General features: G+C 31.6%; 1 protein-coding gene across 1 annotated transcript; it reads left to right on the plus strand.

The window, feature by feature from the left end:
- On the plus strand, positions 1-25,521 carry LOC143231725 (U3 small nucleolar RNA-associated protein 4 homolog). The gene is made up of 9 exons (XM_076466342.1): positions 1-35; positions 5,775-5,845; positions 10,325-10,424; positions 12,376-12,540; positions 15,060-15,169; positions 15,436-15,531; positions 16,158-16,343; positions 19,636-19,755; positions 24,141-25,521. Exons 5-9 carry the CDS (start codon positions 15,086-15,088, stop codon positions 24,255-24,257), a joined length of 603 nt encoding a protein of 200 aa, XP_076322457.1. The 5' UTR covers positions 1-35; positions 5,775-5,845; positions 10,325-10,424; positions 12,376-12,540; positions 15,060-15,085; the 3' UTR covers positions 24,258-25,521.
- Positions 25,522-25,605: the final 84 nt, after the last annotated feature.

Below are 25,605 nucleotides of genomic sequence, written 5' to 3' on the forward strand. Positions count from 1 at the left end.
ACTGGCTGTTGCTGGCGAGTTTCTTGTTACTGGAGGTTGGTTAAGTGCTTTCGATAAAACCTGATTGTAATATATGAGAACGTGTAATTGTAACTTCATTATTTTGTCTCTATTTATAAAATAATAAGGACATTGCAACTGACAGTACGAATGTTAGTTATATTTTTAAAACTAAGTTTGTTTGTGTAAAAGTGAGCAAATGTTAAGTAATTGCCTTTAGCAAAAAAATATACAAAAGCTATATATTTATGTTGCCAAATAATATTGACATAAATGCTATGGATAGTTTTGTTCAACCTAATGAAGAAATGGTAAACTTTTTCCATAAGATCCATCTCAATATCATTATCTGACCTGGCTAAATTTATTGTTCATTTTCCAAATCATCAGACAGGGGCTAAGTAATATAATTAAACTTATTGTCATGCCTTGAATTAATATTAAAACTGTAAATATGAAATGGTGATAATAACATGTTGTGCTAAAGTTATCATTACATTATGATTAAAACAAGCTACCAACATAATGAGTCTTAAATAATCATTATTCTAACTCAGTTATAGCAACTCTAACTTACAGTCCTTACTTATAATGATTTATCAGTTGGGTGACCTTGTTTGTGATAATCCCAGTAATATCTCATGAGGTTCAACCAGCTTAGGTTTAGGTTAGTCCTGAGTTAATATAGTAAACTAACAATGTGAAGTCTTGTAATGAAAGAAGGTACCAAACACAAAATAATAGAGGCTCTTTCTAATACCTCAATCCAATGAAGTGTAAGCTCACCGTTATGCAAGTTTGTCTTCTTGTTTCCTAGTAATGTGCTACCATTATGTTAACTATTTAGTTGATAGCTACAACCTTCAATGGATGATTGGGTCTAGTAAAATCAGATTGTGATTGTTACTTCAGAAAAGTGAATTTAAGTCCAAGTTCTTTACTGGAAATGTAGTGGTGCTCTACTAAGTCCTATTATATGTTATATTATATTATATTATGTTATATATTAGTCCTAAGTCCTACTATATGTTTAGTAGATACTTTAGTAATAAAAGTTTTGAGACTCAAGCTGAAAGAGGAGGGAGGGGTAAAGAACATAGTAGTAAAGATTGGGGGGGGGTACAGTGATGTTACTGATTATGAACCAGATTATCCAGAAACAGTTATTTAGGTTTATATTCAACATTTACTTACAGTAGAATGTGAATTTTTGTTTTTCAGATATATAATCATTAAAAGATTTGGAAGATTTTAAGACTGGTAAAAATGTCATTAGAATACCAACTGTAATGAAGTGAAAGTCAATTTGGTAATGAATTTAATAATTTGCAATTTGTTACAGGAAGAAATTTAGTTTACTTAATAAATTCAAATAACAGCATTTTTAACAATATTATTTGTGATATACAAAACCAAAGATCACTTTTAAAATTCTAAAGTTTATTGTTCCCAAAGAAATAACTGTTCTGTCAGTTTACCTCAAAAAATTAAATATATAAACCCCAATCACCCTTCAGTGGAAAAGCAGTAAGCCTGAAAGCTCATAACACTAAAAACTTGGTTTTTATATCTGTGGTAAGCACAACACAAGTAGCTCAAAAATGAAGTCCAATATATCATTGATTTCTCTATTTTCACCCATAATTTGTAACTATGGACAAAGGAATTCAAAAGGATGAAACTGGGCTTATTACAGTGCTAAACTATCTATTACAGGGGTAGCCAAACTTGCTTAACATAAAACCCACCACATACGATAAACTTCAGATGTTTGAGAGCCATAAAGCATAAACAAATATTCACACACATTTTTATTGTTACATGAATTTTATATAAATATTAAGAAATACATGTACGTAATAATATTTATTCATGTATGTAGTTTTTAAACTGTTAATTTGTATTTCAATAATCACAAAGTACATACATATATATACCAAATGTTTTTAAAATCCTGGCTGATTATTGTTTAAACTATATTGAGCATATTTAATACAGTTATGAACTGAGGAACATCTAAGAAAAATATGAAAATTTGCATTTCAATGACATTAAATGAGACAACCAAAAATAAAAATAAAAGGGTTAAAAACAGATATTTTTAATGATATTTGTCTTTGTAAGTATCTGGTCAAAATAAAGGAAAATATGTAGAACAATAAAATTAAAGTTATTTTAATCAGATACCACCTTACAAAATTTTAGTCTTGTCATAATATTTTTCTGACACAAACCAATAATTGATACAATTATCAGGCTAGTCACTGCTAGTATAAATCTTGTGAGTTTCCATCTTGGTTGTGAGTCATTGAAATTTTGGCTGATATGTTGTCAAAGCTGTACGAATTAGCTCCATCAGGTGTTGGTTTATAAGGATTGCACGATGCTTCGACTTCACAAACTTCATTACAGTGTACAGTGATTCACAGCAGTATGTTGTGCTGAAAATTGAGATGAGTTGCACATTGGTTTTCTTCAGCTCAGGATATTTTCTATCTGGAACTTACTTCTACAGAACTCAGTCATAGAATGGGATTTATGGATCATCTTTAGACCCAGGTCCTCCTGTAGTCCTATTAGTTCCATTTTCCACAACAGATGATTCTGTAACCAAAGGTTCGAGAATTGGACAACCATCATTGAACACATCAACCATGAATGGATTTACAAGAAAGGTGAAGCAGGGCTTCTGCAAGTCCTCAAACCTGTGTAGAGTATTATCAAGCAGTCCTTGTAATTTATCTTTGTATTCTTCCAATTTATGGATTTTTTATTTCAGTATCAAGGAATGTGTTTACTCTCCTTTTGAGATTGGGAAAGTAATTCAGGTTTATTCACAATATGTCTCTCTAAAAAAATTCTTATTTTATTCTGAAAATTGAAAATTGTCTGAGTAAGGTTAGAAATAATCTTATCCTTCCCCTGGAGTGCCAAGTTGTGAGTTTGTATATGATTCATTATATCAGTAAGAAACATTAGACCTTGCATCCATTCATCATTTACATGTTGAGGATAGAATATTTTCTTTCCTTCAAGAAAAGTAGTAATAGGCTTCAACAGATCCACAAACCTATTTGAGACACTGCTGGTTGACAGCCATCTTACAATGCAGTAGACATCACTGGGTTTATCTTCAAGCTCCAGTTCTTCAATAAAATTTTTGAACTGTCGGTGGGTCTTTCCATTTAAACGTATGAAATTGAAAATTTCAAAAACAAATTTCGTAACACATTCATACTTGAAGTACCTGGCTGCCAGATGTTCATGATGAGTAATGCAATGAACAGGGAGAAGCTCCAGAAATCTGGGATCATTTTTCATAAGTGTAATTAATCCTTCATTTTTCCCCCCTACTGCTGGTGCTCCATCTGTTGTAACACTGACCAGTTTATCCAGTGGAATATCAGCATATGTTAAGACTCTGTGAAGCGCATTTTTAATGTCAACACCACGAGTTGTTTTTTTTAGTGTCACTAAGACCAACATTTCTTCTTTTACACTTACATCAGAGGAAACATAATGAACAAGTAACACCAGTTATGGGTTGTCTTGTACGTCTAGATTTGTCAAGGGCTGAACTGAATGCAAGAGAATTCTTTAAACTATTTTGCATTTTGCCTGCAACATCAACGCTGATCTGGGAGATACGTCTCTCTCTGTAGTGTGACGTGAAGCTGGCGTTTGTGCTGTTAGTCACTGAAGTTTTGTGTTATTTGGATCTAACACTGCAACAACTTCAGCTATATTGTTCTTAACAAATGCACCATCAGAATATGGGTGACATGCACAAGCAATATTCCATGATATAACAAAATTAGCTTCAGTCATTGTATCAACTTCCTTACTGAATGTTTTCAACAGTGTCTGCTGGCTATTTAGTGATGATTTTAACAGAGTTAACTTGTTTTTCTGTAATTCTGATTTAGGTGGATAATCAGACGAAAAGTTTTTGTAAGTTCTTTCATAGTGGCATTTCATGTTACTGGCTTTGTAATGACTGAGTAACACATGACAGATAAGACACAAAGGTTTACCTTCTTGTAATGACTGAGTAACACGTTACAGATAAGACACAAAGGTTTACCTTCTTGTAATGACTGAGTAACACATTACAGATAAGATACAAAGGTTTACCTTCTTGTAATGACCGAGTAACACATTACAGATAAGACACAAAGGTTTATCTCCTTTAATGGTGAATACAAAATATTCCTCCCATCTTTAAAATTTCTGTTTTCATCTTCATACTTTTACTTCTTACAATCTGATGACACCATCTTCCTTCATAAAATTTTCACAGACATTTCTAAAAAAAGTAAAGTGAAAAGAAACACTGAGCTCCAAAATGTACAAAGCAAGCAAACTTTTTAGCACCCAATATTGCACTAACACTCTGCTAATTTCACTGCCAGCAACACATGCCACAATTATGCGATTGCAAGTCACACCCATTAAAACTATCATTGTCAGCACCGGCTTGTACGATTACTGATTCTCTAGCATAATTCCTCTGTAATAGTTGCCGATCCAAAATTTCTTTAATCTCTGACTCAAATCTAGGATTAAAATTAGGATTTAAACTCTTCATTATATTTATTTAAATTCTTCAATATATTTACTCACCATTAACATTAAAGTTATGTTTTAATCCACTGGGTTCTCAGTTTATACCCGGTAAATAATTATAAAGCTTGAAATTTTTTATTTAATTTTATATTAATTGTGATGAAAAAAGGAGCTCATCCAACAAACGTCTGCGAGCCGCACATTATATGTTGAGAGTTGCATGTGACTCATGAGTCACGGTTTACCACCCTATATAGTATTTATAATTGCCCTTTATTTACCCAATTGGATATATTTTGTATGAAGTTTGAAGAATATGTAGCAATGAGGCTGTTATTTCATACAGAATTAAGATAAATGGAATTCCCTGAAACTTGGGTAACTCAGTGACAATTAGGGTTTCAAATAACATATTGAGATCTATATTTATTGTTAATATTTTTAAAAAGCTTGTCTACTGAATACTTCACAAGAAAACATTTGCATCATAAGTGTAAAGCCTACTTTAGGGCTATCTGCATTTGCCATCCCTAATTTAGAAGTGATAGTTTAAAAGGAAGGCAGCTAGTTAACATAACCCACTTTCAACTCTTTTATTAACAAATACTTGGATTGACCATCACATAACACCTCCATGACTGTAAAGGTAAGCACCTCCGATGACTGCAGTGAATAAAAAGCAACAATACACTTTGTACATATAACATTCAGGAAATTAATCAGTGACTTGTAATTAGAGTATATAAACAAATACAAATTTTGTGTCTGAAATCTAGTTTTTGAAGAATAAACTTTTTCCAATTTAAGGATGTAGTTCACAAATTTGCGTATCTTTGCTCTTTGGAAAAATACATAGTTTTTACTGGTCGATGACTGTTTACTCACACAAAGGAACATATTTTAATAAGACCTAAGTAAATGTAATGCCATTGTACAAATGACATCTTTAATGAATCTCAAAATGCACAGTAGTTAAGAATTTCAGTCTATTATCTTCATATTCAGCTGTAAATTGTAAGGATGTTTCTTTCTACTATATTTTGTTAAAGTATTCTTTTTCTTTTAATAAAGTGTAATTTGCCATTTTGTAGTGTGCAAGTCAGTCATGTTATACTAACTCACATACAAAATAAATGAATTTTTATTATCAAGCTGTCGCTAGCAGTATAAATACTTTTAATCAAATGAAACTTTGTTTGAATTTGTAGGTGTAGATACAAACTTGGTCCTTAGTAAATATCCACCAAAGATATGTTTGAAGTATCCTCCATTTATTCAGGTAGGTACAGACTTACGTTTTATTAGCCTTAAATTTATTGTTATCTAATCTTGTTTGTGTTGATAAGTCTTTTAGTTAACTTCTTTACTGATTTCCTAAGCTAGTGTTACTATAAGTCTTTCAGTAAACTTCTTTACTGATTTCTCAAGCTAGTGTTACTATAAGTCTTTCAGTAAACTTCTTTACTGATTTCCTAAGCTAGTGTTACTATAAGTCTTTCAGTAAACTTTTTACTGATTTCTCAAGCTAGTGTTACTATAAGTCTTTCAGTAAACTTCTTTACTGATTTCTCAAGTTAGTGTTACTATAAGTCTTTCAGTAAACTTTTTACTGATTTCTCAAGCTAGTGTTACTATGATAAGTCTTTCAGTAAACTTCTTTACTGATTTCCTAAGCTAGTGTTACTATAAGTCTTTCAGTAAACTTCTTTACTGATTTCTCAAGCTAGTGTTACTATAAGTCTTTCAGTAAACTTCTTTACTGATTTCTCAAGCTAGTGTTACTATAAGTCTTTCAGTAAACTTTTACTGATTTCTCAAGCTAGTGTTACTATGATAAGTCTTTCAGTAAACTTCTTTACTGATTTCTCAAGCTAGTGTTACTATGATAAGTCTTTCAGTAAACTTCTTTACTGATTTCTCAAGCTAGTGTTAATATGATAAGTCTTTCAGTAAACTTCTTTACTGATTTCTCAAGCTAGTGTTACTATGATAAGTCTTTCAGTAAACTTCTTTACTGATTTCTCAAGCTAGTGTTACTATAAGTCTTTCAGTAAACTTCTTTACTGATTTCCTAAGCTAGTGTTACTATAAGTCTTTCAGTAAACTTCTTTACTGATTTCTCAAGCTAGTGTTAGTATGATAAGTCTTTCAGTAAACTTCTTTACTGATTTCTCAAGCTAGTGTTACTATAAGTCTTTCAGTAAACTTCTTTACTGATTTCTCAAGTTAGTGTTACTATAAGTCTTTCAGTAAACTTTTTACTGAGTTCTCAAGCTAGTGTTACTATGATAAGTCTTTCAGTAAACTTCTTTACTGATTTCCTAAGCTAGTGTTACTATAAGTCTTTCAGTAAACTTCTTTACTGATTTCTCAAGCTAGTGTTACTATAAGTCTTTCAGTAAACTTCTTTACTGATTTCTCAAGCTAGTGTTACTATAAGTCTTTCAGTAAACTTCTTTACTGATTTCTCAAGCTAGTGTTACTATGATAAGTCTTTCAGTAAACTTCTTTACTGATTTCTCAAGCTAGTGTTACTATGATAAGTCTTTCAGTAAACTTCTTTACTGATTTCTCAAGCTAGTGTTACTATAAGTCTTTCAGTAAACTTCTTTACTGATTTCTAAGCTAGTGTTACTATAAGTCTTTCAGTAAACTTCTTTACTGATTTCTCAAGCTAGTGTTAGTATGATAAGTCTTTCAGTAAACTTTTTACTGATTTCTCAAGCTAGTGTTACTATGATATGTCTTTCAGTAAACTTATTTACTGATTTCTCAAGCTAGTGTTACTATGATAAGTCTTTCAGTAAACTTCTTTACTGATTTCTCCAGCTAGTGTTAATATGATAAGTCTTTCAGTAAACTTCTTTACTGATTTCTCAAGCTAGTGTTACTATAAGTCTTTCAGTAAACTTCTTTACTGATTTCTAAGCTAGTGTTACTGTGATAAGTCTTTCAGTAAACTTCTTTACTGATTTCTCAAGCTAGTGTTACTATAAGTCTTTCAGTAAACTTCTTTACTGATTTCCTAAGCTAGTGTTACTATGATAAGTCTTTCAGTAAACTTCTTTACTGATTTCTCAAGCTAGTGTTACTATGATAAGTCTTTCAGTAAACTTCTTTACTGATTTCTCAAGCTAGTGTTACTATGATAAGTCTTTCAGTAAACTTCTTTACTGGTTTCTCAAGCTAGTGTCACTATGATAAGTCTTTCAGTAAACTTCTTTACTGATTTCTCCAGCTAGTGTTAATATGATAAGTCTTTCAGTAAACTTCTTTACTGATTTCTCAAGCTAGTGTTACTATAAGTCTTTCAGTAAACTTCTTTACTGATTTCCTAAGCTAGTGTTACTGTGATAAGTCTTTCAGTAAACTTCTTTACTGATTTCTCAAGCTAGTGTTACTATAAGTCTTTCAGTAAACTTCTTTACTGATTTCCTAAGCTAGTGTTACTATGATAAGTCTTTCAGTAAACTTCTTTACTGATTTCTCAAGCTAGTGTTACTATGATAAGTCTTTCAGTAAACTTCTTTACTGATTTCTCAAGCTAGTGTTACTATGATAAGTCTTTCAGTAAACTTCTTTACTGGTTTCTCAAGCTAGTGTCACTATGATAAGTCTTTCAGTAAACTTCTTTACTGATTTCCTAAGCTAGTGTTACTGTGATAAGTCTTTCAGTAAACTTCTTTACTGATTTCCTAAGCTAGTGTTACTACAAGTTAAATGGCATTTTTAGCTGAAGTAAAATGTAAATATTTTTTCTCTGCAACTGGAAAAAAACAATAGATTTTTTTTACCAATAATTGCAAGGGTAAAGTTATGTGGAAATGAAGTGTAATCCTAAAAGAAAAACTACTGTATATTTAAACATATATTTTGCAAAGTAATTTTATTTCTGCCTATCACAGGCCCTGCAGAACTATCAAAGTTTATTATGCTTTTTATTCATTAGTTTTATGTATTGTATTCACATCTTAATTTAAATATGTATTTTCAGTTTAATTACAAAACAATATTTGTTTCATTGTAAAAAACTCCTGCCTTGAATATTTTGAAGCTTCACTGAGTTAAAGAATAATAGAATATAATTCTAAACTAGTCCCTACTTTTTGTCTTTTTACATGAAGAAGCTCAGGAAAAAAGTGTATATCATTTTCAGTCTGTTGTCAGGTACTAAAGTGAGAGAAAGCAATTTTTTGAAATTAATATTTAAGATAGGTGAAAATCTGGTAACCAATGTTAAGAATGTCACATTTCTGTCATATAAAATGTAAGTTGATTAATTTTATTCAAACGCTTTCCTTCCAAGTTGAATCTTTATTGCTTGCTGAACATTTTTCAAGAAATAGACCTCAAGGAAGTTTTATACTGTAGTATTATATAATCAAGGAAGTCTTATGCTGTAGTATTATATAATCAAGGAAGTTTTATGCTGTAATATTATATAATCAAGGAAGTTTTATGCTGTAGTATTATATAATCAAGGAATGGTTATGCTATAGTATTATATAATCAAGGAAGTTTTATGCTGTAGTATTATCTAATCAAGGAATGGTTATGCTGTAGTATTATATAATCAAGGAAGTTTTATGCTGTAGTATTATCTAATCAAGGAATGGTTATGCTGTAGTATTATATAATCAAGGAAGTTTTATGCTGTAGAATTATATAATCAAGAAAGTTTTATGCTGTAGTATTATCTAATCAAGGAAGGTTTATGCTGTAGTATTACATAATCGAGGAAGTTTTATGCTGTAGTATTACATATTCAAGGAAGTTTTATGCTGAAGTATTACATATTCGAGGAAGTTTTATGCTGTAGTATTACATATTCGAGGAAGTTTTATGCTCTAGTATTACATAATCGAGGAAGTTTTATGCTCTAGTGTTACATAATCGAGGAACTTTTATGCTGTAGTATTATATAATCAGATAAATATTTCATACGTTGCCTATCTTGTCTGCAGGAGTTGCTTCAGTATCTTAAACAAAAATGTGTTGGTTATCATTAGTTTTTATATGATAAGACTATAAAGAAATAACTAGACATAAATATTAGCTTATTTTGATAACATAAGTAACATAAGTTAAATTGACTTAGTTAACATAACCCTATGTATGAATAACTTGTCCTTTGTAATGAGACTGTTCAGTTATCTGCTTTAGGTAAGATTCTAAAATAATTTGGACACCATTTCACACTCAACCAAGAGGTGCTCTAATATGCTTAATTTATTCAACGTTCTTAACTTGCACATTTTTCACTTGTACACAGCAAGCGTATCATGGATCTGATATAACTTTACTTATAGGAAGGGTGAATAAATCCATGAACTATATTTTTTTTTTTTTTCTGGAAATAGTCTGTCTCTTTATCTAAAGAAATGTATGTGGATGACATCCTGGTTTAAAAGTAAATCTTATGTATGCAGGTATGATTTTTGAAGTAGGATATACAGTTGTTTGTAATTTACAGGATACTTTAACTAATAAATAGCAAAACAGTAAAACCACTGGTTAACAAAGCTTCCATATAAAAGAGAGATTACTTACTCTTAAGCAGAAACTCTAATTAACCCAATCAGTTCAGTATACAATTACTACCTGTTTAATAAGCCTGTGCTGTAACCACTGTGTAATCTTACAGTAAAACCTGATTTATGTCCCATTATTTATTTGATGCCTCAACAAGTTCAGTAAGTTGACATTCTATATTGCTACCATTTTGATTCATTTACTGGACATTGTTTATTTATCCTAGTCTCAGCTGACCCACATAGCTCATGCAGCCAGATGCATACTCCTTCAGTATTCACGTAAACTGGAACTTTGGAGGTTAGGGGACACAACAGGAGAAAATGGTAAATTAATTAAAATTATCTTACTGAATTACTCGAGGAACTTACTGCTCCTCTAAGGACACGGATAGAAAAAGAATATAATGTAAACATTTTATTTAACTTAAAACTGTGTCTTTGTGTGTTTAACACAACTGTTTTTTTAAGAGCAAAAAATTCAATTTTTTTTAAATTATAAAACATGAAATGTTATTTTTGTTGGTAGTAGTGGGGTTAAGTGACATAATCTGTTTTGCTTCTTACAAAGTAGGAAGATTAAATGATACAGGAGGAATTAATAACTTTGTTACAGCTATGAATGTGTAATGGCACAAGAGAACTTGGTACGTTTCTTATAATTGTTACACCAAAAATATAGTATGTTAAATTTGAGTTTAGAAGTTAGATGAAACAATAGGAGAAACTGGTAATTATGGAGGTCAGATGAGACATAGAACTATGCCTAATGATCTGGTATGTTAATTAAGGGAGAAAATTATGATTCCAATATGGTACTTTCCACATGTTGATCCTCCTGTTTTGGAAGAGTTTTTTTCCCTTCTAGTTCCTGTGACCAATGTGAATGGTAGAGTACCGTTCTTCTGCTAAGGGCTTCTTATTCATATCGTGGTACAATTGGCATTGATTGAGATAGAACTCCCCAATGTGGTCTGTTGCATCCTTGTGACTCTACACCAGGGGTCCCTTCATATAGGAGTTGTGTTGCACTCCTATATGTGGAGAGATGATGCATGCTTCTTTTTATGATGCAGCTGCCTCTTGTGAAAACATGAGAATAGGTGGGAGTATAAAGGCTACCAGTAGGCAAATACTTGTGCATATAGAGGGCAGTACAAGAATGCTTTTGCTGTTACTTGAGAGGACATCAAAAACTATTAGAAATACATTTTCAGTGTAGGAAAATTTTAACATTAATTAACAGGATTTTAAGTATTGGGGAAATTAGTTGATTAACTAGGACTCGGAATGTTCAACAATAGAAAGGGGTAAAGTTGTAAGTTAATTACACATCAGGATGTTGGGATAAAGTAATAAGTTAATTACACATCAGGATGTTGGGATAAAGTAGTAAGTTAATTACACGTCAGGATGTTAGGGTAAAGTAGTAAGTTAATTACACATCAGGATGTTGGGGTAAAGTAGTAAGTTAATATCACATCAGGATGTTGGGATAAAGTAGTAAGTTAATTACACATCAGGATGTTGGGATAAAGTAGTAAGTTAATATCACATCAGGATGTTGGGATAAAGTAGTAAGTTAATTACACATCAGGATGTTGGGGTAAAGTAGTAAGTTAATTACACGTCAGGATGTTGGGATAAAGTAGTAAGTTAATTACACATCAGGATGTTGGGGTAAAGTAGTAAGTTAATTACACATCAGGGTGTTGGGATAAAGTAGTAAGTTAATTACACGTCAGGATGTTAGGGTAAAGTAGTAAGTTAATTACACGTCAGGATGTTGGGGTAAAGTAGTAAGTTAATTGAACATCAGGATGTTGGGATAAAGTAGTAAGTTAATTACACATCAGGATGTTGGGGTTGATAAAGGGCCATTAATTGTGTAATACTACAGGAAATAGTAATATAAATGATAATGACAAGTAAATAGCACAACAGAAAGGGTTAATATTGTAAATAATACTGGTGTTTGTGTTAATGATGTGGCTAGTACTATATAGGTTATTTGTCATAAAGTTATTGGTAGTGTAATTACAACAACCATGAATTTTCCATGATATAAAATTGTGCAACAACTTTTAACCAGCAATGACTTGGTGAAGGTTTATGCTAGCAGTTTGAAGAATTATTTACAAAGTACTGTAGGTGAATGAACTTTTTAAATCATCCTAAATGAACTTGTATGTTCGAAACATACTTTCTGAGCAGGAACAACACAATTATTTCTAAAACCTAATGCTATAGTGATGTTTTTGTATTATTTGCATCTTAGGAGAAGATGGGGATGTGCTTCCGTTGTCATCAAACGTAAAGAAACTAATTGAGTTAAAGATAAAGGAAAGTGACATTCTTGTATGTTGTGCAATATCATCGACTGCTAAATGGCTTGCGTATTCTACAACGGAACAGCTAAGACTCTTTAGAATATGTTTAGTAGGTATTTAGATCTATCCTGTTTATCCACTGAATGAGTGTGGAAACCTTCACCTTAAGTTTGATTATATTTTAATTTGTACTTATGATCTATGACAATGTTAGGTTTTAGCATATTCTAACTGTATTATAAACATCCATTGTTAATTACTAATATAATAAAAATTGTCTGTATTCAGTGAAAGTCCTAAGTTTGCAAAAAAAGGAAGTATATAAAACAATTTATCCAGTATAGTATAATAATAGTTTTGTGCTTTAATGTCTTATACATCAATTTTTAATAATGTTTGATAAATAAACTTTAATTTCTGTATTAAGTCTTGATTTGATCCACTATCCTGCACAGTGTTTTGTGATCTAGTATTTTATTCTCAAAAGAATTAGTAATATTTAGATTAAACCTGTGTGGTTCACTCTAGGAGGAACCCAATTCTCCATCTTTAAAGAAAATCCGTTCTTTGCCCAGTATGTGTCTGCCAGCACATCAATTAGTATTTGGTCCAGATGGAGATATCTTGGTCGCTGCAACCCAAGAAGGCTCTCTGCAAGTTCTAGAACTGCATCATACTGAATCTATCATGTGTCACTCTATGCCTGTAGCTAAAGGTTTGGTGAAAGACTTCTGTATTTGCATGTACAGAGTAATTATTCTTACACAGGGAACCCACAAACCTGAAGAAAGTTGAGGAATTTAAAAAGAAATTAGTTAAAAGTTGAGAGAAAATTAAGAATTGCATCTCACACCTGGAAAAGTGACAGAGGATTGTGTTTCTTCCCTTTTTCTTAATGTCAGAACCTATAGACTTGTGCTGTTTAGCCATGTTAATTATTGGTGTATTTTAACATTAACTGAAGCATACGTACACTCTTGTGCTGTTTAGCCATGTTAATTATTGGTGTATTTTAACATTAACTGAAGCATACCTACAGACTTGTGCTGTTTAGCCATGTTAATTATTGGTTCATTTTAATATTAACTGAAGCATACGTACACTCTTGTGCTGTTTAGCTATGTTAATTGTTGGTGTATTTTAACATTAACTGAAGCATACTTACAGACTTGTGCTGTTTAGCCATGTAAATTATTGGTGTATTTTAACATTAACTGAAGCATACCTACAGACTTGTGCTGTTTAGCCATGTTAATTATTTGTGCATTTTAACATTAACTGAAGCATACCTACAGACTTGTGCTGTTTAGCCATGTTAATTATTGGTGTATTTTAACATTAACTGAAACATACCTACAGACTTGTGCTGTTTAGCCATGTTAATTATTGGTGTATTTTAACATTAACTGAAGCATTCCTACAGACTTGTGCTGTTTAGCCATGTTAATTATTGGTGTATTTTAACATTAACTGAAGCATACCTACAGACTTGTGCTGTTTAGCCATGTTAATTATTGGTGTATTTTAACATTAACTGAAGCATACCTACAGACTTGTGCTGTTTAGCCATGTTAATTATTGGTGTATTTTAAGATTAACTAAAGCATACTTACAGACTTGTGCTGTTTAGCCATGTAAATTATTGGTGCATTTCAACATTAACTGAAGCATACTTAGACTTGTGCTGTTTAGCCATGTTAATTATTGGTGTATTTTCACATTAACTGAAGCATACTTGCAGACTTGTGCTGTTTAGCCATGTTAATTATTGGTGTATTTTAACATTAACTGAAGCATACCTACAGACTTGTGCTGTTTAGCGATGTTAATTAATGGTGTATTTTAATATTAACTGAAGCATTCCTACAGACTTGTGCTGTTTAGCCATGTTAATTATTGGTGTATTTTCACATTAACTGAAGCATACTTGCAGACTTGTGCTGTTTAGCCATGTTAATTATTGGTGTATTTTAACATTAACTGAAGCATACCTACAGACTTGTGCTGTTTAGCCATGTTAATTAATGGTGTATTTTAATATTAACTGAAGCATTCCTACAGACTTGTGCTGTTTAGCCATGTTAATTAATGGTGTATTTTAATATTAACTGAAGCATACCTACAGACTTGTGCTGTTTAGCCATGTTAATTATTGGTGTATTTTAACATTAACTGAAGCATACCTACAGACTTGTGCTGTTTAGCAACGATAATTATTGGTGTATTTTAACGTTAACTGAAGCATACATACACTCTTGTGCTGTTTAGCCATGTTAATTATTGGTTCATTTTAATATTAACTGAAGCATACGTACACTCTTGTGCTGTTTAGCCATGTTAATTGTTGGTGTATTTTAACATTAACTAAAGCATAGCTAATGATATCCCAGGCTGCATTAAGTATTCTGTTATAAATAAATCAAAATGCAATATTTCATTTTACTGCTCACCATTAGCAACAATCTGTTGTAGCTAAAGAACATTTTAATAAAACTAAGTAATAGTTATCACTTTTTTAAGAAATGATAAAACAAATGTACATTATACTATAGTTTTGAAAACTTATAGAAATGAATTAAAACAATAGAAGTTTGGAAAGCAGTAATAAATGCATAAACTATTGTCTTTACAGAACATAACTCATCAGTAATACACATCATGACTATTACCACAAGTGGACGCCATCTAGTGACAGCAAACATTGCTGGTTATATAAATGTATATAATCTTAAGGAATATAAGGTATTGTATTTACGTGTGTCAAGTCATTGATACTGGTTAAAATGTTAATGTATTCTTTATTATTACGTGTAAATACTTAGAGCACAAAGTAAAAATTTTGAAATCCGTAGTTTGAGTTCTTGTACATATCAGAGAAATAAGTAATTTTATTTTATTCTGAAAAAGGAGTTGTACAATTTGTTTTGATTTGTCATAAAAACAAGTTTGTGAATAACTGTGTGTGAGACCACCAGTGATGAGACAGTAATCAACACTTTTCCTTCTAGTTTCTGTACTCCCTCCCTCACTATGTGTGTCCACCTACTGCCCTAGGAGTGAACTCATTGATGAAGAATATTGTAGTGATTTACAGTGATCAAAGGGTAAAGAAAAACTGTGGTATTTTAATGTATTGTGAGAGAAAATATATAAGAGTACTAAGAAATGTCTCTCTGTGGATATGTAAATTTTTGTATTTATTATTAAATTTGCATATTGCTAAGAAACTAACTAAATATTATTAATAGTAAATTGATTGGCATTTAGAGGATATTCAATTGAATTTTATCTTCATTTAAGAGTTGCATAGCAAAGGATGAACAAGTCAAATAATTTTACATTCTGAAAGTGGAATTTTACAGTTAATCTATATAAAGATATCATTTTTAATGACAAGACTTATTTCAGATGATTCTCCTACGTTATTGTTTATAATGTAAACAAGCTGGAACATTCACTAAGAACTACTACTGGCCTTTATATATCATCTAAGATCTATGTAAAAATTCCTATAAGTGAGTCAGCTATCTAATCCCACTTACACCCTAAATTTATGTAATGACGTAAATACTGTAGTGCATCTGCTGATTCAATGTGAATGTTATTGTCTTTAATAAGGGTTAATCTACCTTAATAACTTATTGCTTGAGTAAGGTGACTTTGGTTTCTGTAAAAATAATTTATCTTTAGTAAAACAAGTATTTTAATACTTTATGGTTATTATTATTAGTTGGTGGAGTATAGTCTGGAGAAACAGGAGTACACAGCATGGATGCGACAATTGCAGAAAGATCGAGTGTCGTTAAGACTATCACGTTATTCTCCCATCACAGAAGTATCCTTTGATCCTAACAACAAAAGTCTCATCATCCTTCATGATGACAGTTCAGTCTTTCTATTGGACAAATCATGTATGGTAAATACATTATTTTCTAGACACAAAGAACCCATGATTATTCATTATGATTGGTCTAGGACAAGGGTTGAACTATCATAATGAATAATCATATGTACAAACAACTTATCATTGTTCATGATGACCATTTAATCCTTGTCCTAGAACAATCATATTAAATAAAAGGTTTAATATGTACAAACAACTTATCATTGTTCATGATGACCATTTAATCCTTGTCCTAGAACAATCATATTAAATAAAAGGTTTAATATGTACAAACAACTTATCATTGTTCATGATGACCATTTAATCCTTGTCCTAGAACAATCATATTAAATAAAAGGTTTAATATGTACAAACAACTTATCATTGTTCATGATGACCATTTAATCCTTGTCCTAGACCAGTCATATTAAATAAAAGGTTTAATATGTACAAACAACTTATCATTGTTCATGATGACCATTTAATCCTTGTCCTGGAACAATCATATTAAATAAATTATTTATTAAATTTAAATATTTCATAATTCCTCATGATGATAATTTAGTCTTTATTTTGAAGAACAATACATTTTGATCTGGCAAGAACAATTGTATTATATTTCATGATATCTGTAACTGGTATTCTGAACAAGTTAAATCAAGTAAGAAAAATACACTATGTTCAACACGTTTAGAAAATATATTTTGCTGGTTAAAATTTCATCACTCATTTTTTCTTTTTTTAATTTTGCTTTTAAAGTTATCAGTTTGTAACATTAGTATTTAAAACATGTCAAAAAAGAATTGAGGAACATCATTAATTAAAAAATAAAACTTAGAAAAAGTGAAAAATAGAAGTTGTGGTTGAAGATTGTTCAAAATTACATTTGTATACTTTATAAAGAAAGAATCTTCATAGAAATATGCAAATATTCTGTACAAGTATAGAAGTAGTAAACCTCCTGTTTGTGTCGTTGGACCTTCTGATGCCCTGAGCTAAACCTTGTGACAAACCAATTGAATAGTTTTATCAGTAAACATGGGCAATAGATCCTCAAATTTTAGTGTTCATGTACCTGTTATAACCTTAACAAATTTTAGTGTTCATATAGTTGTTAAAACCTTAACAACGTTTAGTGCTCATGTAGTTGTTAAAACCTTAACAACGTTTAGTGCTCACGTAGTTGTTAAAACCTTAACAACTTTTAGTGCTCACGTAGTTGTTAAAACCTTAACAACTTTTAGTGCTCATGTACTTTCTATAGCCCTAACAACCTTCAGTGCTCATGTAGTTGTTAAAACCTTAACAATTTTAGTGCTCATGTACTTGTTATAACCATAACAACTTTTAGTGCTCATGTAGTTGTTAAAACCTTAACAACCTTTAGTGCTCATGTACTTGCTATAACCCTAACAACTTTTAGTGCTCATGTAGTTGTTAAAACCTTAACAACCTTTAGTGCTCATGTACTTGTTATAACCATAACAACTTTTAGCCATTTCTTGTTCATATAGTTATCGGGTTTTCTCTTAAACTCACACAAATTTATTACATCCACTAAAGACAACCAATTCCAAAGACCAACCACCCTATTAGAAAAATAAAACTATCTCAGCTGAACATGACTCCTAACTTAACAAAAATTATATTTGTATCTCGTAGTTCTATTATCGTTGCTGTTAAGTATGAAAAAGTATAACGCATCAACATCGAGGACTTACAAACAACAGTAGTAAGTGGTAACTCACATATCAAGTGTTTAAGCCTTGTCCTACTTTCCTGTTTGATCAACTTTTTTGATCTTCTAAATCTCCTGTCATACCAGTTAACTTAAATTTCTTAAATTTGTAATGATTGTTTTTTTCCTCTGCTGTATTCACATTGAGCTAACCTGTTTCTTTACTTGGAACCACTCTTTTCTTTTAATGAGGAAAATGTTTACCATGAATATTGAAATATTTTCCACATCTGATCAATCTCTAGAAATAACTCAGCTGCCCATTCACAACAGATAATTTTTTCATATCCCTTCAGAATTTGTTTTTTTGAAACTTGTAATCAAAATATCATTATTCCTTATCTTCGTAGATAGCAAAACATCAAATATAATAGGATAGTGATCACTTGCACTTAGATGTTCTTCTGTTTCAACCATCTCAATCATTTCTGTAATTAAAGTTAACAATAAATGTAAAATAGCATTGTTTCTAGTGGATTCCTTGGTGAAGAAATCCATCCTGAACAGTTTCCATAAATATTTCTTCCTGATGATTTGACTCTTAACATTTCCTGATCTGTATGCCTGAAATTAAAATTACCCATAATTATGACGACATTAAATCTTAATCTCACTGTAAAGTTTTCCACTAATTTTATAAATATTTTGTGGTCTAAAACAAATTCCCACTAAAAGCCTTTTCCTTTTATATCTATTAACAGAAACCCAAATTGAATCAATCTCCTTGCTTTTATATTTATTATCCTGAATTAAACAGGATGTAACTCACATTTTATATTTAAAGCCACTCTTACTCTTTAATACTGTATCCTTATTAAAAAACCTTTAACCCTGTATTCCAAAGAAATTTATGTTATCAAAAACAGTTATTCTCATTATATTTAAATCCTCCATTCCAAAAAATACCCTAAAGTCACCTATTTTCTTTCTCATACTTGTAGCATTACAATTGTAACAATTAAGCCTATCCTTAGAACTACTTCTATACTTGTTTTCTAGGCTAAACATTTCTGTACACCTTATTTATTTTGCATTTAAATCCTGGCTCTCACCACTGTGTAATGCTAGTATACATTTTCTTGTACAACTGAGTTAATAGCTTTTCCAGACAAGCCAAACCTTTCTCTGTTTAAATGTAAATAGCATTCATTTCCAAAAGCTCCTTTCTTCTACTAGTCTGATCCCACAAGTCTAACCAGCCCATCTGTTCATCCTTAAAACACAAAGAGATAGTGTGATTTGAATAAAAACAGTAATTTTAATGTGACCACATATATTCCATTTGTGGGTCAAAATAGTTAAATTATAAGATTTCATTTAAATTAATGTGTGTGCCAAATTTTTAGTCTGTAGTAGAGTCAGAAATGTGTATGTGAATACATGGAAATTTAATTTTTTTATTAATCAGTGAAATTCTTCAGTATTTATTTATGTTAACTCAAGAAAAGTTTTTTCATATTTAGTTGATATAGCATTAACTCTATGTATAATTAAATAATAATAATTTTTCCAGTCAGTAACCCTTGATTTTGTTCAAAGAATTTCATATTAAAATTTTAAATGAAAAAACTAAATTAAATCTTACAGCTGGTTGAAAAACACACAAAACAAACATGCTCTGTACATGAAAAGGACATCAACCATCAGATATCACCAGAGGTTAAAGGAAGGGTCAATAAGCTTGTTCGTAAATGCACAAAGTTTAAGGTACGTGAAGTTCCTTATTATTTATACAAAATATCAATATTAAATAAACAGAGAAATTCCTTGATTTTCTATCCAGTTACATGGTACCTAAAGATTTGAATACAGTTTGATATATCTCATTAACATTATGTTCTACCATATCCTGGTGATTAGAGTACTTGATTCTCAAGCTATAAGTTCTAGGTTCAAACTGTATCACCAAGCATGCTTGCCCTTTTAGCCATGGGGCGTTATAATTTAATGTTTAATTTTCATATTTGTTGATAAAATGTAGTCCATTAACTCTAGATGCCTTCCCTCTGTTATTTCAAAGTTATGTACAGCTACTAAACGAAGCCCTGGAGTATTTTCGCACAAAATTCAACAAATCAAACACGTTGCATGGTATGTAATGCCCACAGGATTTTAAAAGAAAGTAAAAACACTTGTATTAAAAACGTATTAAGGTCTGAAACCACTATAAGTCTTCAAAAATTGTTTATAATGAAGCAAAGAGAAATGCAGAAGGATTCAATAAAGCATTACACAATAAGAACCATCCTTACTATCTTCTGGGGTGTTGAAGCAACAAAGTGTGGAAGGTTTCAGTACAGCATTACACAATGAGAACCATCCTTACTATCTTCTGGGGTGTTGAAGCAACAAAGTGTAGAAGGTTTCAGTACAGCATTACACAATGAGAACCATCCTTACTATCTTCTGGGGTGTTGAAGCAACAAAGTGTAGAAGGTTTCAGTACAGCATTACACAATGAGAACCATCCTTAGTACTTTCTGGGTTGATGCAGCAACAAAGTGTAGAAGGTTTCAGTACAGCATTACACAATGAGAACCATCCTTAGTACTTTCTGGGTTGATGCAGCAACAAAGTTAGAAGGTTTCAGTACAGCATTACACAATAAGAACCATTCTTACTATCTTCTGGGGTGTTGAAGCAACAAAGTTAGAAGGTTTCAGTACAGCATTACACAATAAGAACCATCCTTAGTACTTTCTGGGTTGATGCAGCAACAAAGTTAGAAGGTTTCAGTACAGCATTACACAATAAGAACCATCCTTACTATCTTCTGGGGTGTTGAAGCAACAAAGTGTAGAAGGTACAGTATAGCATTACACAATGAGAACCATCCTTAGTACTTTCTGGTTTGATGCAGCAACAAAGTGTAGAAGGTTTCAGTACAGCATTACACAATAAGAACCATCCTTACTATCTTCTGGGGTGTTGAAGCAACAAAGTTAGAAGGTTTCAGTACAGCATTACACAATAAGAACCATCCTTAGTACTTTCTGGGTTGATGCAGCAACAAAGTTAGAAGGTTTCAGTACAGCATTACACAATAAGAACCATCCTTACTATCTTCTGGGGTGTTGAAGCAACAAAGTTAGAAGGTTTCAGTACAGCATTACACAATAAGAACCATCCTTAGTACTTTCTGGGTTGATGCAGCAACAAAGTTAGAAGGTTTCAGTACAGCATTACACAATAAGAACCATCCTTACTATCTTCTGGGGTGTTGAAGCAACAAAGTTAGAAGGTTTCAGTACAGCATTACACAATAAGAACCATCCTTAGTACTTTCTGGGTTGATGCAGCAACAAAGTTAGAAGGTTTCAGTACAGCATTACACAATAAGAACCATCCTTAGTACTTTCTGGGTTGATGCAGCAACAAAGTTAGAAGGTTTCAGTACAGCATTACACAATAAGAACCATCCTTACTATCTTCTGGGGTGTTGAAGCAACAAAGTGTAGAAGGTTTCAGTACAGCATTACACAATAAGAACCATCCTTAGTACTTTCTGGGTTGATGCAGCAACAAAGTTAGAAGGTTTCAGTACAGCATTACACAATAAGAACCATCCTTACTATCTTCTGGGGTGTTGAAGCAACAAAGTGTAGAAGGTTTCAGTACAGCATTACACAATGAGAACCATCCTTAGTACTTTCTGGGTTGATGCAGCAACAAAGTGTAGAAGGTTTCAATAAAGAAGAACACCACTTCTCATTGAGAACTACCCTCAGTACCATCAGTGGTAATGATAAAGTGGAAGATTTTAGCATAGTAGTACACCATACCTGAACAAGAATCCTTCTAAGTATCTTTGGTGGTGTTGGATCTCAGATGTGATGATTGTTTGAAGCCAGAGTTGGTGAATAAATGATTTCCTTTTGTATAGAGACCCACCCAGTAACAACTTTACATTTTTGAATAGGTGCAGTATCTTTCTCACTCAAATTACAACATATTTAGCATGTGTAAGGTAACATGTCGTCATCCTGGTCTTCATGTAATAGTTGACAATTTTTTCTACTATGTCTGAAATCACAAGTAGCACTCCATATCTTGCACAAATGTCTGACACTCATTTCTGTGTAATTAATTCAGAGTTGTCATCCTGTATAATGTACCTGCTACTGATCCTTATTGTATTTAAAGTTTTCTAGTTTAAGTCACTTAAGATACCATTTCTTCTGACATATTCTAAATCTGCCAGTTAGAATGTGTATATTACTTATTTTTTTTTATCGTTTCTAGAAACCATAAGGTTTAAAACTAAACTGTTTCAAGAATGGCTAATATTTATACATATATGTTTTAAAAATAATATTTATAATATATACACCTTATAAGAGAAGAAAGAGAGAGAAAAATGATGTATATATGGATATTTTAAAAGGGAGACACACACACATCTGTGACTTAGATTTCATGGTGCTTTGTGTGATTAGCAACATATAAGTGTTTTCGTTATTTTATCCACCACACTCTGTGTATATTTACATATCTATAAGTACACATATACACATTATATGTAATCATTTTTAGGTTACCAGCTCAAATTGTTCATTCTCTTACGTGTTTGTATCTGTGCATTCGTACTATGTGGGAGTTATGTTAGTAAGACAGTAATACTGTATTCCACCATTAAGTATGTTAGTGATGCTTGTCAGTGTTCTACTGTTTGTTTAGTAATTCAGTGATGCTCCTCAGTACTCTACTGTTTGTTTAGTAAGTCAATGATGCTCGTTTGTTCTCTACTGTTTGTTTAGTTAGTCAGTGATGCTCGTCAGTGCTCTACTGTTTGTTTAGTAAGTCAGTGATGCTCGTCAGTGCTCTACTGTTTGTTTAGTAAGTCAGTGATGCTCGTCAGTGCTCTACTGTTTGTTTAGTAAGTCAGTGATGCTCGTCAGTGCTCTACTGTTTGTTTAGTAAGTCAGTGATGCTCGTCAGTGCTCTACTGTTTGTTTAGTAAGTCAGTGATGCTCGTCAGTGCTCTGTTTGTTTAGTAAGTCAGTGATGCTCGTCAGTGCTCTGTTTGTTTAGTAAGTCAGTGATGCTCGTCAGTGCTCTGTTTGTTTAGTAAGTCAGTGATGCTCGTCAGTGCTCTGTTTGTTTAGTAAGTCAGTGATGCTCGTCAGTGTTCTACTGTTTGTTTAGTTAGTCAGTGATGCTCGTCACTGCTCTACTGTTTGTTTAGTAAGTCAGTGATGCTCGTCAGTGCTCTGTTTGTTTAGTAAGTCAGTGATGCTCGTCAGTGCTCTGTTTGTTTAGTAAGTCAGTGATGCTCGTCAGTGCTCTGTTTGTTTAGTAAGTCAGTGATGCTCGTCAGTGCTCTACTGTTTGTTTAGTAAGTCAGTGATGCTCGTCAGTGCTCTACTGTTTGTTTAGTAAGTCAGTGATGCTCGTCAGTGCTCTACTGTTTGTTTAGTAAGTCAGTGATGCTCGTCAGTGCTCTACTGTTTGTTTAGTAAGTCAGTGATGCTCGTCAGTGCTCTACTGTTTGTTTAGTAAGTCAGTGATGCTCGTCAGTGCTCTACTGTTTGTTTAGTAAGTCAGTGATGCTCGTCAGTGCTCTACTGTTTGTTTAGTAAGTCAGTGATGCTCGTCAGTGCTCTACTGTTTGTTTAGTAAGTCAGTGATGCTCGTCAGTGCTCTGTTTGTTTAGTAAGTCAGTGATGCTCGTCAGTGCCCTACTCTTTATTTAGTAAGTCAGTGTTACCCAGTAACATTCTATGAAATGGACCTGTTTGTATTACATCGTTGATATCAAATTGTCAAAACAGTTCTGTGCTCTTCATTTATAAATGTAATATGACACTATTGTATGACTTATTAATTTTGTCATACTAAATTGGGGAATTTTAGATATTTATGTTGCAAAATAATTTACATATGTTTCACTTGATTATTTGAATTTAATACATTACTAATTTGTGGAAAAAGTACTAATATTTAATTAGTCATTATAACTCACTGAATCAAAATGTGCCCACCATACTAAACAATGATTGTTTCTTGTACAACAGTACTTTTACTGAAGTTACAATATCTAATATCTTCAAAAGTTTATGCATCAAAATAAAACTTTTTTTTTTTTAATGCAGCACTTGTTATCATTCAACAACTTGGAAAATGATGAATTTGTTGCTGTTGAGATAACACCTTCTCAGATCTTAGACAAACTTCCTCCATTGCTTAAACAGAAAAAGTTTGGAACCTGAATATGAAATTAAAGAGATGAGTGTTTGTATTTTCACTGCATTTTAAAATTAAATATTTGTAACATTTTACTTGAATGTCAAGTTCATTATAGTTTGTAACAAGTTTGTAATTAAAAAACCTTTGAAAGATTACTACGTAAAATATTCACAAAAATAATTTGTCTCCTAAACCATAAATATACTTCCTGTTGTAATGATATCAAGGTATAAATCTTGAACTGTTTATTAAATAGTTTGCAAATGATGATAAATTAATTCAACTTATTATAAAAAGTAATGACTCGATCATGTTTCACAGTTGTATTTCTCTCTGAACCTCTTATGTAGAACTATATTAGCTACGACAGTTTCGGTAATAAAGTACAATCTAGAAGAAACTGTTCTCATTCTACGTTATATCTGTGTCTAAAGTTTACTCAGTGATGAAGTTTTAATAATTTTCTTGTGAGGAATATTAGAAATGTTCACATTGACTTATGAGTAACTTTGTTTTGAGACTATGGATATTCACAGGTGTTAAACTCATCGTCCCAAGTGTCTAAATATTATTTTTATTACATTGGGTTTTCAAAGGTTATTATTTTGAGAAGTTGAACATTATTCATTACAAAATTACGTCCCAGGTTTTTACTGATTATTATTTTTAGATATTAACTATTATAAATCATAAAATTATCACATCATACATTAAACCATTCTATTATTTATCTTTGGTATCAAACTGTAAAATTGAGATTATTCTGACAGGTATTACATAGTAAAGTGATATAATATTCCCAGCTCTTAAATTTTTGAGATGAGTTGTAATTATATTTATATGCCATATCTATTTTTTTATATCTGCAGGTATCATCTTGTAATTTCATAAGTAATCTATTAATTGAACCAGTTTGTGGTTTGTTGATTTTGAAAGTTTTAAATACTTCAGTTGAGTGAAGCTAATTGTGAGTTTTATTTGGTATTGTCAATAAGAAGTGACTTGCATCATAATGAGATACCATGATGTGATTGACTTCCGAGAGATTAGGATACTTGGACCCAGTAATAATTATTGTGCCACCACCTCAAGGAAAGATTTCACCCCCCCCTTCCTCTAAGTTTTACTTTGACTACAAATTACATTTTTTGGTTTTATATTTATTCTTTTTAGATGAAGAAATTTTACCGTAAGAAATAAAAGTGATTGACATGGCATTTCAAAATTTTGTAGTTAGACTAAGTGCAATTTAGCCTCAATAAAAGATAAGTGACACTTGTATATCAACCTGTTACCAGTTTCTCCATTATTTTTTGTGTGTTGGTTTAGTTCATATAGATTTGAATCAGTTTGAACTTTGAAAAGCTTAGG

The sequence above is a fragment of the Tachypleus tridentatus genome, chromosome 11, assembly GCF_004210375.1.
Source record: "Tachypleus tridentatus isolate NWPU-2018 chromosome 11, ASM421037v1, whole genome shotgun sequence".
Taxonomy (NCBI): domain Eukaryota; kingdom Metazoa; phylum Arthropoda; class Merostomata; order Xiphosura; family Limulidae; genus Tachypleus; species Tachypleus tridentatus.